This window comes from Pimephales promelas, chromosome 18 (genome assembly GCF_988280905.1).
Source record: "Pimephales promelas chromosome 18, fPimPro1.hap1.1, whole genome shotgun sequence".
Lineage (NCBI taxonomy): Eukaryota > Metazoa > Chordata > Actinopteri > Cypriniformes > Leuciscidae > Pimephales > Pimephales promelas.
In genome coordinates this window covers 30879049-30895386 of record NC_142786.1, presented here as the reverse complement: position 1 = coordinate 30895386, position 16338 = coordinate 30879049, and the positions used below count along the sequence as shown (strand labels likewise).

General features: G+C 38.3%; 1 protein-coding gene across 1 annotated transcript in view; it reads right to left on the bottom strand.

Annotated features, from left to right (window-relative positions):
• Nucleotides 1-16338, bottom strand: part of rims3 (regulating synaptic membrane exocytosis 3) — a 50640-nt gene that overhangs the window by 26328 nt on the left and 7974 nt on the right. Inside the window, exon 2 of the mRNA XM_039681259.2 lies at nt 14728-15017. Within this exon, the coding sequence (XP_039537193.1) occupies nt 14728-14977 (250 nt within the window). The 5' untranslated portion in view covers nt 14978-15017. The remainder of the gene's footprint in view (nt 1-14727; nt 15018-16338) is intronic.

The following is a 16338-nucleotide window of genomic DNA, read 5'->3' as shown; positions in this document are numbered from 1 at the left end:
ATTTTTTATTGGGCCAACAATCATGTTTTATTCTTAACACTAAAATGGACTGCATTTATATAGCGCTTTCATAGACCCAATGGCCACCAAAGCGCTTTACAATTTGCCTCACACTCACCCATTCACACACCGACGGCGGTGTCAGCCATACAAGGCGCCATCCAGCTCGTCGGGAGCAGCTGGGGTTAGGTGTCTTGCTCATGGACACCTCGACACTTGGTCAGGTGGAACCGGGGATTGAACCGGTTTGTAGACAACCTAACACTTACTAGAAGTCAACATTAAATCAAAACGCCACCTTTTGGGATGGGTAAGATTTTTAAAAAGAAGACTATTAGGCTCACCAACGCATTTATTTGATCGAAATTACAATACAACAGTAATATTGTGAAATATTATTTCAAATTAAAACATGTTTCTATTTGAATATATTTTAAAATGTATGTTTTTTTTTTTCCTTTAATTGTTCAGAGGACTTAAAAGCTCTTTTAGTGAGCGATTGGTACTCGGTGAGAGCATAAGGTGTTTTGTACCCGGCCGCAGCTGTCAGATATTTTATTTTTCTTAAGGATACCGATTCGCCAGTCACTGACATTACGGGTAGTGAATGACTAAATGGGAACATCCCTGAAGGAGGGAACGGAGACGTTACGTCCAGTCGCCACAAGTTGGGCTCCTCAGTGAAAACTTAGAGAGTGTCTCTCTGCACGCTCCTATATATCCACAACAGGGGGCATGGTTTGTGCAAATCTCACTTACCAATGTCCATTGGCTGTTTCTCGAAGGAGATAAGGCTCTCAGGCGTGATCCCAATTTTTCAGTCAATGACGTCACGTCTCCATTCCCTCCTTTAGGGAACGGGAATTACTGACGTTCTTTATCCTCTTTACTACCTCAATTCAAATTAGAATTTAAAAGACATTTTCAATCCAATAGCTTGTTTTCACGTGACGTCACGCCACTGCGTTGCCATGGTGCGAAATGCAGATGGAGGGCAGGAAGTGATTTTCTACATTAGGAAGCACTATCTATAACACACTCAAAATGCCTGTTTTGCGTCGTTTATGGTTGCTCAAATCGATCAAACCACAAGGAGTTTTTATCGTGTGCCAAAAGTTGTTGTTCATAAGGGTGGAAAATACAAGAAATTGACAGAAAAACACTGGGAAAAATGCCTTGCAAACCTACGTCTGCGGTCGGGAGGAGCCGAATGAGAAAATGCCTGTGTGTGTGTGTGTGTGCAGGGATCACTTCGTCAAATGTGAGTTACATTATTTATCTGACTTATAACTACATTATTCAGGTGTTTAAATACACTTATGTGGCTGTTCGTGTAACAAACCAGTTTCCGAACTTTGTAAAGTCAAAGTATGTCTGTAAGACGAGTTAGTTGCTGATATCTACAGCCTCGATGGCAGGCAAATCTCTCAATTCAGTTGAAAATCGGTCCTCTCTGATCACATCCAACATGTGTTTCGATTTTCTGTTTATATATTTTCTCTTGTAATAGCGTCTAAAGTAGTACAGTACGTATTTTCCTCCATCTCGTCCATTGCGCTCTTCACTGCTTGCCCTCCATCTGCATTCCGCGCGTCAACACAATCACGTGACTGCAAACCACCTATTCCTACCCAACCCTACTTTGGGAAACAGCAGATCATTCGGTAACATCTAATTATTTAATAATAAATTAATTTTAAGACAGCATGGAATAGATATGTACAACATGCTGTTAGCTATAATTTGTCAATATTAATTTGAATTACATCTTTAAACGCACTTCCTATGGCTAATCTACTCACTAAAGGCCTTGCTGCCCATGGTAAACGCCTTTCCAGGAATAGATACGGCAAAACAAAAGTAGAGGAGTAAAGAATGCCAGAAGGGAGATGAAGGACAAGAAGAACTATCTATGGTTTGGGAAAAGGAGGGCCAAGTACACCGCAAAGGGATAAAAAAGAAAGAGAAATCAATGATAGATGAGAGAGGAAGTGAAAGAGGCAGTGACAGGAAGCAAGAGCACAGACCACTAAAGTCCACATCATCCTTGAGAAGATTAAAAAGCTAGAGCCGGACACAGATATTAAGTGTGTCGGTAACTCAGAAATGTATCATCTAGGGATTTCAAAAGTGCCAGTACTTCAGTAGTCGATACTAAAATAAAAAAAAATGTTCTGTAATATCAGTCTTCCAACAGTCTCGGTAGCACTGTGTACTGACTAAAAATGCTACCAGAAAACACTTCTTTGTGCACTTGTGATGTGGTAACACTTGTGATATTAGTAATAACTACATTTAGCATAATTACATGCAACTAACCCTAAACCGAACCCCCGATCCTAAGTATATGTAGTCAATTAATGTTACAGTACTTACTACTTAAAGGTAAAATATGCAGGATTTTTGCGGTAAAATATCCAAAAACCATTAGGCCAATGTTATATATTTTGTTTAGTTGATTACTTACAATATCCCAAATGTTTCCAACTATTTGTAAATCGTAAGAAAATTGCGATTTTTAACCAAGGAAACGGGGCGTGTGAGCAGGGGTCGTCATATCCGCGTTACCCCCGTTTTCCCGCCAGGTTTGACCTCGCACTGCAATAGTAACCACGGCGACAGACGTGGACAACTGGGTGGGTTATGCCTGTTATGCGTGCTCAACAGCGTGAGCTTCCCTACCAGGGTTTTGTTCAAACATTATGGACCATGGCAAGCAGACTTTGAGACAAAAAGAGGACTAAAACGAAGATTAACATCTTTCGATATGCCGAGAGCGCCACGTCCGCGACTATCTTCGACTTGACCGAGACGCGAGTGTTGCATGTTACTTGAGCAAACAGGTGAGCAAATTAATGTATATAAAAGTAATCAATGTTTCATAGTTAGAATATGATCTGTATGTTATTCTCTAATGTTAATCTAGCTTAGTCTCATACAGCGAACAAACAACTTAACTAACATTCAACACACTCAAATGCTGTTTAGTGTGATATTGAAACTGTTAGAGCAAGTGAAACAGCCCTGCGTTACCTCAAGTTTAATTCCTCTAATAAACTGACCTGTGTGAGTAATTCAGCGTGTAGTTATTCCTTTATATCCACGGGACTCGCGTCTAGGTATACATGTAGCAATCGCGCCGTGCTTCAAACTACAGTCATGTTAAAAACAACAATGTATTCACTCATCCATAAAAGATCCATCAGCTTGACGACAAGATCCATAATTCCGCTTAATATGGAATATATGTCATTAATATACGCCTTTGTTATTGTAAGAGGTTAGCGACCCCTGGTGGCGAAACAATCTTGCATACTGTACCTTTAAATGTATAATTAGTTCGTAAAAAGGACACCTTACAATAAAATGCAATATTGCCCAGTCCTACTTCACTTGCATACTAAATACTTGAAGACTACATGAAATTGATCTAATTTAACATGTTCATCTTTTAAAAAAAGAAGTGTGTTTAGAGTTTTCACTGTGGTGTTGAAGCTGGTATCATCAAGACAACTCTTGTGTCAACATATATTGGGAACAGTAAAAGGTGGAGAGCTAAAATGAATAACAGCTCCAGAACAGCTTCCAAGATAATCACAGCATTCTGAGACTGCAGACAGAAAGAGACGCCAGTGAAAACAGCGCTCTCATCACAGGGGACTCACAATGAGACAACTCATCACGATGACAACTAAAAACATGTCACTGAAAGCTAACCAACTTTCAAAGGGGAATGACACACATAATAGAACCGAGTTTGAGCTCTTAAGACTCCAAACACTTCTAACAATGTGTTGAGCCCTGTGTCAAATGAATATAGAACAACACGTAATGACTCTCTGATGCGTTGATTGAACACCGCAAAAATAATTTTAAAGTTGCAGATGAAAGAGCTGAATTACACTGACCAATGTACGTAATTATCCTATTTAGGACAGCATTGAGTTATGACTAATAATGCGCATTGCTACAGACTTACAATGGGCTATATGCACGCATAAGTTCCGCATTTGACGTAAGGATGCTCGTCCATTTCCGGTTGTGTAGATTAAAGTGGAGGAAAACCGGAGAAAACGGGATTATGGCAGAGTCTTCAATATTTACTGTCCTCCCGTCTTTGAAACGAAACGTACATACGTTTAGATGTAATTTTATATATAGTTATGTTTATTTAATATAATTTTAAAAAGAAGCATAAACGCAACGAGGGGTGTCTGTTTTATCTGTTTTTGTGACTAACGTTTCATTAGTATAACCATGGAGTATAAAATTCAATATAAATTCTCGGTATTGCATTGGACTCTATGATCGGCGGAAGTTATCGAGCATCCTTAATCCTTCACCGGAAATAACGCCGTGCATAGAGCCCATTGGGCTAAAAATAATACACCAAAGTAAGCAAACAATTTATCTAAAGTAAGATGCATTTTAAAGAGACTGAAGAAATGAAGTGCTGGTAATTGGTCAGCTAGTTGATTGTAAGTAAGGGGCAGTGTTTATGCATGCGGAATGATTGGATAAGTCCAGCATTCGCCACCGAAGACCGAAAAAAGTGAGTAAAAGCACCTGCATAAACCAGGGATTTGACAGTGCTGTTTGCACACATGTAAACAACCTAGATGTGGCATGCTGCCATTCTGATAAAAAGTTCAAGACCCCTCTTTTGAAGAAGGCAATTCTCCTGCCTGTGGTCTTCTGTGTTTGTGTGCATTTTCTAAGTGCATGACTTTTTAGTTAATGCACATTCATAGCAGGGTTGAAGGCATACTCCACTGAGTCTGTGTCTGAGTTTTTTTTTTTTTGGGAGTGCAGGGCATGCCAGGAGAGCAGGGTTAGGGATGACTCAGAGCTCACAGGGTTGGAGACGCTCTTTCCAACTCACTGTGCACACTTGCACCATCTTATACCTGCTAAGAATAGCAGTGAATAAAGGCGAACTCCGAAAAGGAAATGTTCCCCAACACCAATGCACCTGTTCCTCAAGTGGAAATAACAAAGTGCACATGAAATGAATAGATAATCCAAAAATGAACCATTGTGCCTGTTTGTCACATCTGTTCTGGGTTTGAGTTATTCTTGTTTGATATGCACAGTTTTCGGTTCAGTTTCCAGTGTCTTAGTTTATTAGTTGGCATGGTTTTGTTTTCATTAAAACTGCTTGCCAATACATCCAGCTCTTTTATTTCCATCTTGGCTCAACCCCTTGCTGACACCATTTGACACCATTGGTTTGGAACAACATGATGGTCAGTAAATGATGACAGGATGACAGGGTGAGCTATTCTTTGTCTTGCATGACATTCTGTCATTGCCATACTTTTGTTAATTAACCATTCAATTCATGCTCCTAATGGATGCAGGCCAAGCAAAATTACAAATTCAATGAATGAAAGTCCAAGAGTTGTTTAATGCCATTTTCTTAATGTCACTCCGCTGGCGGGAATGGAGGCTGTTCACCCCCGTGAAGTTGTGTCCTGCTGGGCTCATTGTGAAAGAGATGTCTGTCAGGAGAGAAATGTAAGACACCAGACGGAAATCAACACCTGCTTTCACCCTCTTGATCAATATATCGTGTAATCTGGAACATGTAACAGCAGTCCAAATTGATTTTAATGACACATCTTGACCGAACGCCATGAAACCAAGCATAGCCAAGTGGGAGTTTTATTGCGCAAACACCTTAAGCCACGGAAATGAAACAAAACATGTTATTTGCACATTTCAGCTTGATAATATAAAACAAGAAAAACCACATGTCCACTGTCCTAAAAACCTACAAGCTGTTCTCTAGCTTCCACTGCTGCAGTGAACCATGGAGCACAATGTATTACTCCAATTATGAATAAAACAAGACTGAGCTAGAAATGGACACGCATCACAAGACACCCAGAATGTTATTCAGAAATTGAAAATGATGAAATTACTACAGGACCAATCGTAATAATTAGGGTATCACAATGTTGTTCATTTTTCTGCTTAGGAAAACATCCTCGGGTTACGTCTGTAACCCTTGTGCCCTGAGAAGGGAACGAGAACTGCGTCAAATGACACTTTGGGTGAACGCCCCTCAGCGTAGTGCCTCTGAAGCATGAATGAAACTAAGCCAATCTTCGATTGGAGCAACGTGATGACGTAATGTGTGACGACGACGCATTTAGGCGGAAACTATAAGGACACCGACACACACAAGATGTCAGCTTCTGTGATGAAGCAAGCACTCCCAGGCAGGGGAAGGCGTGGCCAAGGGATGCAGTTCTTGTTCCCTTCTCAGGGAACAACGGTTACAGTGGTAACTAGGGTACATGTATTCGTATTGAACCGTTTCGGTTCGAGGCTTCCGGTTCGGTACGCATACAAACCGAACGATTGCTTGGACCATTTTTTCTGCCAGCAAAATTCGTGCTGACGCGGCCAACACAACATCAAATGGCAAGCGTAATGAAAGCAGAACGAAACTCGTTATGTGCTTCACGGATTGTTTATCAGTTCGGACCAGCAACATCTGTGCAGCGCGAGCCGATCTCGATCAAGCAACACTGTTACTACACAGCGCTAAGAGATCTGGTAAAGAAAACATTTGAATTCGCCACTGAGGTAATAACGTCGCTGCGAGATCTAGTGAGAAGCATTCACATTTCTCCGTTATTAACCGTAGATCTCTATAAGATCAAACAGCGCTGTCATGGAAACCAGGAGAAACATTGTGTCGTGAATGAACTAGTAATACTTTCATCCACAGACCAGCAACATTCACCATGGATTTAATATAGTAACACTAACTGGAACCAGTTTGGCTGGAATGGTGAAATGCTTTCAAGTACTTCACACATCTTTTTCCAGCACTTCAAAATTCAAATATTATATAAATAAATATATATTTATATGTTATTTTTAATGTGATGACCAAAACATTATTTGTTTATCCTTCATTTATAAACCTGAAAGTTTCAAGATCTAGGAAAACTCGCACTTATTTAAAAATATTTTTTCTTTAAACAAATAGGAAATTTCCCTGGCATTTCTTTCTTTTTGCTGTATCGAAAACGTACCGAACCGTGACTTTAAAACCGGGGTACGTACCGAACCGTGATTTTTGTGTACCGTTACACCCCTAGTGGTAACCCAAGGACGTTCCCTTTTGAGGGAACTCAAACTGCGTCAAATGACACTTTGGGGGAACGAGTACCCTCTACGCCACAACGCGCCCTGCCTGCCCTAGTGTGAAACTGCTCACAGGCACACTTCGGTCAAGAGCACAAGAGAGCCGTTTGTTGACGGAATGTCCAAACTATAAAACCTAATAAAGGTATGGGGGTGTGGCCTGGATGGGGACCCCCGCAACATGCCTCTAGTGGAATGAGCTCTCACGGCCGAAGGTGAAGGCATACCGCGCACCTGGTAGGCCGTAGAAATCGCATGGACAATCCAGTTACTGATGGTCTGTTTTGAAGCGGGAAGCCCCTTCTTGGGCAACCCGAAACACAACAGCAACTGGTCCGCCTTCCGCCATGAAGAGGACCTCTAAATGTAAATGAGTGCTCTGACAGGGCAGAGCCTATGAAGTCTCGTGAGGTTGAGGATGAAACGCCTGCAGAACCGTAGGCCGTGCCGCACTGGACGGCACCTTAGGCAAATACTCGGGCCTAGGGTGAAGGACAGCCTTAATGTTGCCTGGAACAAACTCCAGGCACCTGTTAGATATGGAGGGTGCCTGGAGATCTACCGTCCTCAGAGACGTATGGCCAACAGTTTGTTTGTCTCTTTTAGGACCCGTTCTTGAGTTCCATGTGTGATATTTTCTTAATTGTTGGTCCATCTACACATACAGACTATTCGGCAGAGAAAACCGTGCATTTAAAATCCCCTAACTATCTAGGACGGAGTGAACTCTGAAGGTAGTGTATCTTTTCTTTCTCTCAGTGATATATCTAAATATAGGTCCACTCTATTCATTAGCATGACCCTCAGTTCAAAGGCCCCACAGCAAATAGATTGACAGCTCATTTTGAAACAAGTGTTGTCAGATGTGCTTTAATAAAAACCCAGCGCCGGGTGAGGGGCGTGAAGCCATCTCACTGTCTCCATAGAGATGGAACGGCTGCCAGTGATGCCTGCCTGCCTGCCAGAGCCGTTCAGTACTGCTGGAAAGTGAAGGTGCCATGTTGTACCATGGCAGTAACTCACCCATAAGGTCCAAATGAACTTGAAACAAATGAATGCAAATACATGTCAGAAATGACGTCAGCTGCTTGCTTTCATTTCAAATCAACTCGCCTATGCCGAGGATTAATATAAAGCTCATTAAGAGGCATTCAGCCTTCACATTTTTCAAGGTTGGCCTACTTGGTTAGCACAAAAAGCTGTAGAATAACTTAATCTGGCATAAATCTGGGATATAAGCAGTTCGCCTGTTGTTTAACTGTTAGCAGGCATGCTAAAGCACAGTAAGGTATCAGCATGCTAAAACCAAAGTCCTTTTAGGCAAGTCATGCAACTCGGCCGCTATATTGGCAACGCCTCCGGGCAGCTATTTCGGACTAACAATGTATTTCGGACTATGCTTGTATAGAAACAGCAGTAAAATATGATAAAATCGCTGAAAAAGTTAATTACTTTGCCCCAAAAATAAGGTTTAATACTTTTACTAGGCATGCGCAAGGGTTCACGACACCAACAGGTCTCTCAAGGTCTCTCGCTCCCTCTCTACCGTGTGTGCGCAACACGATTTGAAGCACAAACTCGCTCTAGATTCTGGTAGATTTGAACTAATAACTTGTTTGTTGGACAACTAATTGAACATCCTGATCAATTGTTGTGATAAATAGACTTTCAAAGATGTGAGGAATTGGAAATCTTGGTTCATGCCACTGTGAAAAAGTCATTTTTAGCTTATACATTTAAAAAGTATATTGGTAACACTTTATATAGTCTCCTTGTAATGAAAGTAAATTATGCACAATTACACGTAGCTAACCCTCAAACTAATTCTAATCCAATCCTAAACCGTACGTTGTTAATTAATATCACTCAGTACTTAAATACATAATTACACTGTACCAATGGCACCTTTAAATAATGTGTAACCGAGCAATATTACAGAAATAATGTGTTTAAAAAAAATACTTGTTAAGTGTCAACAGAATAATGTTTTCAGACTGTTAAATGCATGTTATTGTGATTAAATGAATATGTATAAAATTAAATTTATATTAAAAGCAATTAGGGGAACATTAAAGTGCATCTGATTTGACCCACTTAAGTAGGGAGTAAATATATATATATATATTTAAATTCATAATTACTTTAAATATTTTGGAAATGTGGTTAAAGTGTACTGACATGAATTTATGGTAAACTAAAATATACTTTATGATAATTTCTATATATACGACACGTATATAAGTAATTGCACATTTAATGATGAAGTTGCAATTTAGTACATTTAAAATATATTCACTTTAAGTATAATATGGAATAATATAGTACAGTTAAAATTATAATAAAGTGATTTAATGCATCAACGCATCAAAATATGTGTACTTCTTTAAAGTACGACAAAAGATTATTAATACAATTATGTACTTTAAAATAAACCGTTTAAATTGACATTATTAAAAGTGCATTAAGAAACAGCCATTAAAGTGTACTTAAGTGTTTTTTAATTTCATTAATATAAATTATCTTATTAAAAATTTACTTTTAAGATTTGACATATACTACATCTCCACATTCAATATAATTAAATGCACTTTTTTTATATCACAAGGGTTACCACATCGGCAGATCAGGACCCTGGCCTGTACTCGAGTATAAATGAAAAAAAAAAGCACTTACACAGTGGGAATATTATCTTATTGTCTTCAGTTCCCAGTCAATCACCCATTCGATCACAAAACTTCTCCTTCGTCTACCTGAGCTTGTGAACTCATATTTATTGCATCACTGACTCTGAGCTGAATAAGGCCTACACCACAGTATCACAATAAATTGCTTGACTGGAATCTATGGTGGGTGGAAGTGGAAATGTGACAGAGCAAAGTAAAGGTGCAATCCAGGATAAGGGCAGACAGGTGCTGAGGTGCTGGCCCTGATGCCCCAGACAGGTGAACCCTGCAGCCAAACCTTCAACACTACAAGCCCTTGAGACTCATCAGCCCTGCTGGGAGAAGACTGCACGCTGAAAAGGTCATCCTTTATAAAGCACAGCTTACCTACCAACATAAGCTACTAAGAGAATTGAATGAAAAATTACTCTTTGCTAAAGCCCCACCTTAAAAGTTTTTCCGTACAACCCGATCTTAGCAACTGTCCAGTGACACAGAGTACTTAAAAGGAACAGTTCACTACAAAATGGCATCATTTACTCACCCTCATGTCATTACAAACATTCATGACTTTCTTTTCTTTTGCAGACCACAGAAGAAGATATTTTGGAGAATGTTGGTAAGCTGGACCATTGACTCGTGGGCAAAAACCCAAGACATATGTATGAAAGTCATTAGGGTTTGGAAGGACAAGAGATAAATGATGACAGAATTTTTGGGACAACAGTTTTTCCTTTTCCAAACATTTAAATGAATGCAATTGAACAGTTTTTCCTTCCCAATTTAATTATTGAAATTTAATGAACTTACATTCCCTACATTTCTAAAGGTCACTTTTACTCAAAGGATTTTGATGATAATATAATTTGTAATGAGAATGTTTTCACTGTAGACTTAAAATTATATATACCCTGTTTATTTTATTATGCAATTATATTAATATATTTTACAATGAATACAATTTACATTAACAACCTATTGTTGCTCATGGTGGATAACAACTTTACTGTCCAGAATGCTCTAATATATATTTATATAAAGAAGTGTTTTGACATTCCAGAACTTGGTTCAGGGAAAAACAATATATAACCACTTGTGAAAATTGTATTATTCATATAAGCACATAACAGACATAATTATATCAATTAGAGCCCGACTGATAAAGGATTTTGAAGGCCGACACCAATACAAATATTTTTGGGTTTTAAAATCCGATATTCCGATATATCGGCTGATATTTTTTATTTATTTATTTTTATTTCAGAAACATGAACAGATTTTCCTAACATTAGTTATTTGTAGTTATTTATGATTTTTATCTAAAATAATATGATAATGCATTTTAAAAAGAAGCTTGTTTCTTTTATTGTCACAACAGAACAGGCTGATGATAGTGGCATTTGCTAGCTTTGTGGTTAGCTAGTCTATGATGAGCCATAAGTTAGCAATGGATAACGTCATACTGCAAATTAATTGTAAAACATACATTTTCAATATAACGGGCCGAGGAGAGATGATACGCCTCATTGGTATAACTGTCACGCGCTATGAAAGAAATACTTCAGTCACATTATCAAAAGTTAAAAGGACAGTCAGTGAACTATACTTTAACAACGTAACGTCATTAGCTAATTCCGCTTCACTCTCGGCTTATTTAACAGCAGCAGAACTGGACATGATGCATACTTATTTGAGTTAAGTGAACTGATGGGGATGTTCTTTTAATTGTTATTCAAGCAATGTATGTATCGTGACCAACTCAACAAGTGTGACATGGTCACATGGTTCAAGCGTGACATGACATGGTTGAAGCGTGTTTCGTCCGTTTTTATTTTATTTTTGAAATATTCATTTATCGGCCATTATAACTGCCGATACCGATAGTTTGGAAAATGCCTAATATCGGCCGATAATATCGGCCTGCCGATATATCGGTCTGGCTCTAATATCAATTAAAAAAAGAGTGCTGTAATTTTGCATGTTTTGTCACAAAACTTGTGTTGGACTAATGAAATTCCTCCCTTTTGGGACTGTGTCGTCATCCCAATTTAAATTCCCTTTCAACATCATGTGGTTCATGGCCAGTTCAATTCAAACTTACACTCATAAATTGAAATGACACAGTTCTGATTTTCTTCTGAACCCTGCAAGAGATGGCCAATATAGCAAAAAAAAAAAAAAAAATGTATTTAGCACCATGTGCTCATTACAAGAGTCATTACAAACTGGCAGTTTGATTTGTCTGACAGGTTCTTCTTAGTTTGCCAAGACCACTTACATGGCCACACTGCAGCTATCGCTTGTTGGACTGTGTTAAAACACTTGGGCTGGTGTTGACCCTTATAGAGAGAGAAAGAGTTACATGACAATTCCTCCTGAGCACAGAGTCTGTAATTACCCCACAGGGGTACAATTACACCGGAGGAGAGGAAAAATCCGGAAAAAAAAGAAGGTATAAAAAGAAAGAAAGAGCAGTGGGCTGCGGACAACAGAAACAACCTCAGATTCTAATCTAAGTTGGTAAAATCCACAGCTTGACTCAATCTTTTTCTAAAAACAAAACAGAATTGAGCTGCAGGTTTATTCCTGGGAGAAGCCAAGGTTATGCTGTATTACTCAGCCACACATCCAGTCATCTCATCTGTGAGTCATACAGGGTGATGGGAAGGTCAGCATGTTCAGTGCTTGACTAAGAGCAGGGTGTGATCTTCACATGCTTTGCTAACTAACACGTAGCTTTAATATACAGCCACAAATGAACACACACAAACACCAGATGAAGTGAAGCCTATTAAAACAAATTGATGACTAAATTCATTCACTTGTGTATTCTGGGTGGATAGGATACTAGTGTGTTTCACCATCAATTGAAATAATTTACTCACCCCCATGTCATCTAAGATGTCCATGTCATTTTTTCTTCAGTCGAAAAGAAATTAAGTTTTTTGATGAAAACATTCCAGGATTTTCTCCATATAATGGACTTCAATGGAGCCCAACCATTTCAAGGTCCAAATGACAGTTTCATTGCAGCTTCAAAGGGCTTTAAATAACACCAGACGATGCCATTCAACGAACGAAATGACTCGAAAAAAGATTTGTTCATTTTGATGAATGAGTTTGAACAGGAGAGTCACAAACGCTCATCACAGAACAGAGCAAGGTGACCATTTGTGCTTATAAAACTTAAACTTTTTTATTTATTTTTTAAATGACGATCGTTTCGCTAGATAAGACCCTTATTCATCGTCCGGTGTCGTTTAAAGCCCTTTGAAGCTGCACTAAAACTCTCATTTGAACCTTGAAATGGTTGGGGTCCATTGAAAGTCCATTTTATGGAGAAAAATGCTGGAAAGTTTTCATCAAAAAAATTAATTTCTTTTCGACTGAAGAAAGAAAGACATGGACATCTTGGATGACATAAGGATGAGTAAATTATCAGCAAAAGTTTTTTAAAAGTGAACTAATCCTTTAAATAAAATGTTCCCCAAATCGTACAGCTCTAGTTTCTAGTTGATTGTTACTAGTTTAAATCACAAGAGTCCAACCCCAAGTCTCTATATTCAATTACTTGTTAAATATATTGATCTGGAAACGTTTTTTTTTTTTCAAGTATCATTCTATATTAAAATAAAATCACTGTGGAACACAATGAAGCTCCACTATACTAATGTTTTTAATGACATGAATGGGCATAAGAGTAGCACTGTGTATAACAAGTCATTTGAAACACACACAGAAAGCAAACCTGGTGACCAACATGACATCTTGCACCATTCATAAAATAAGTCACATACAACAGAACATACAAACATACAAAGTTGTGCAAGAACAGTTTGATCCAGCACATGTGAAGTCGTGGTGACCAGAACATGAGAAAAGAGCTGAGAAGAAAAAAAATATGAAGAGATGTGCACAAAGATATATTGAGGACCAAAGACACTGAAGGGTGCAGAGTATGAAAGGCAAAAGGGCCCTTCAGGATGCTAGAGTGACCCAAATTACTGTTGAAAATAAATTGAAATAGATTTTTTTTTTAAATACACAAAACACACTATATACACACTGTCTAGAAGTGTAAATGCGAAAAACATAAAAAGTAGGAAAGAAAACCAAGTTCTTTTTTGCCCTCCTGGTCTAACATAACACTGCAAAATAGCCGCTTTCCATCACGTTTAGAAGCTTGTTGTGGTGTTCAGTCACTTTGACATGTTTAATATTTAATTATTTGAAGAGTTCAGATGCAAAAGCCTCTAAATGCCATTTGAAATTTTCTTCTTTAATGATGATTTTTATCAAACTTGTATATTTAAGTTCAGTAATTTCACTTAAATAACAATCTATTTAAGTGAAATTACTGAACTTAAATATACAAGTTTGATAAAAATCATCATTAAAGAAGAAAATTTCAAATGGCATTTAGAGGCTTTTGCATCTGAACTCTTCAATTTATACATTATTACTGAATGTAATATCATCCTGAAAAAGGAAGGAAATTTGTTAAGTATACATTTTTTATTTTTGTAATGGTTGAAACATTACTCTTGAATAAAAAGAAAATGAATGATACTGTTGTGTGTGACTCTATTTGTATCAACGCAAAATAAAGTAGCCTATTGTTGTATATGAGCGATGAATCTAATTTCTCTAACTATAAGATTTATTTGATTATAAAAGTCCTCATGTCAGAAAATCTGAAAGTTTAGGGCCAGTAATTCCGCTTTGCATAGCAGGACTTGGTAACCTTGTGAAACTTGGAACTAAGATAAGAAAGTTGAGTGGAGGTGAAGATAAAAACAAAACTAAACTCTATGCAGGAATGAAAAATAATACCGTTAAATTGCTCAGGCTGTGACATGAGAGCAAACAGAAGCAAAGGAAACCAGTATTCAGAGCTGCCCACCTTGCTGGTTAAGCTGCAGTGTGCTCTTGCTCCACTGTGACAGACCCACGATAGCCACCATCTTGGCTCCCAGGCTGGAGCGACGCTTCTTGTTTCCGACCAGGCCTGTGGCATCGGGCCCCGTGCTGCTGGGGCTTTTCTCCACACTGTACATGGCCCCGCTGATGCTGGAACTGCGGATCACGTTCCGGGCCGCCACCGCGCTCATCCCTCCTGGACTGGGTACATCCACTGAGCTGCTGAGCATCATGATCCCACACAAGCCTCTAGGCACAGGGCTGGACTGAGATCTGGGAGGAACACGTCAGGAGAAATGTTATCAGAACATTCAATTAATAAACATTGTGTTTAAAAAAAAAAAAAAATCGGGTTTGAAATCAGTGACATAAAAAATCTAATCTTAATATCAAACTCAGCCTATTTCCTGTGGCTGTGTACCGTTCAAAACTTTAAGGTCGTTAAGACTTATGCTCACCAAAGCTGCTTTATTTGATATAAAAATATAGTAAAAACAGTTAAGTTGTGAAATATTATTACAATTTCATATATTTTAAAATGTATTTGTCCTTGTGATGGCAAAGCTGAATCATTTTTTTTTTTGTGAGTTGTGAATACAAGTTTGCTGACTGTATTGAAATTAGGGCTGGGTAAAAATATCGATTCATCAATGCATTGCAATTTTTTCCTTCTCAATTCAATATCGATTCATCAAATCCTATGAATCGATTCAGCCATCCAGGCCAGTGGCGGCGCTGTGGGCTACACTCTAGTGAGAGCGTTCAGCGTTGTACAAGTCGCGCTTTAGCCCTTAGCAAAACAGTGCGATGACGGACAGCAGCTGCACTCCGTTCAAGCCTGATTCAAGCATAGGATTCAAGTCTGCACCACCAACATTAAAAGCTGACGTTTGGGCTCACTTTGGATTCCACTGTAAGCCGGGAACTATGGAAGCTTGTTTCCGCCACAGAATGGAAAATAAAAAAGGTAATTGCGACTTTTTATCTCACAATTCTGACTTTTTTTTTTCTCACAATTGGGAGTTTACCTCTCGCAATTCTGACTTTATTTCTCAGAATTGCGAGATATAAAGTCAGAATTGCGAGATATAAAGTCACAATTGCGTGATATAAAGTCGCAATTGGGTGTTATAAAGTCAGAAATGCATGATATAAAGTCAGAAATGCATGATATAAAGTCAGAAATGCATAATATAAAGTCTATGAGATATAAACTTCTGAGAGGGAAAAAGGTTAGTATTTTTTCCCCCTTAGAATTGGCCTGATAACTCGCAATTGCTGTTAAGTGTGTTTAGCTATTAAGTGTTATTGTTTACAAAATTATAATTAGAATATAATATTGCACTTTTTTGAGTATGCACATTTTGTGCTTCTGTTTACATTTCTTTTATAACTTGAATGTATAAGAAAAAAGAAATATACTTTCTACTACTTAGTTACTTGCACTTTAGAGGTGTTGTTAAAGCACTGTACAGTGCTTGTCACAGTTGTGTTTGAATTCAACACATACAATATTGTACATTTTTATTCTGCTGAATAAACCATGACAGGAAACAAACATGCTGGGGTCAATTTGTTCTTTAACATTGGTAAA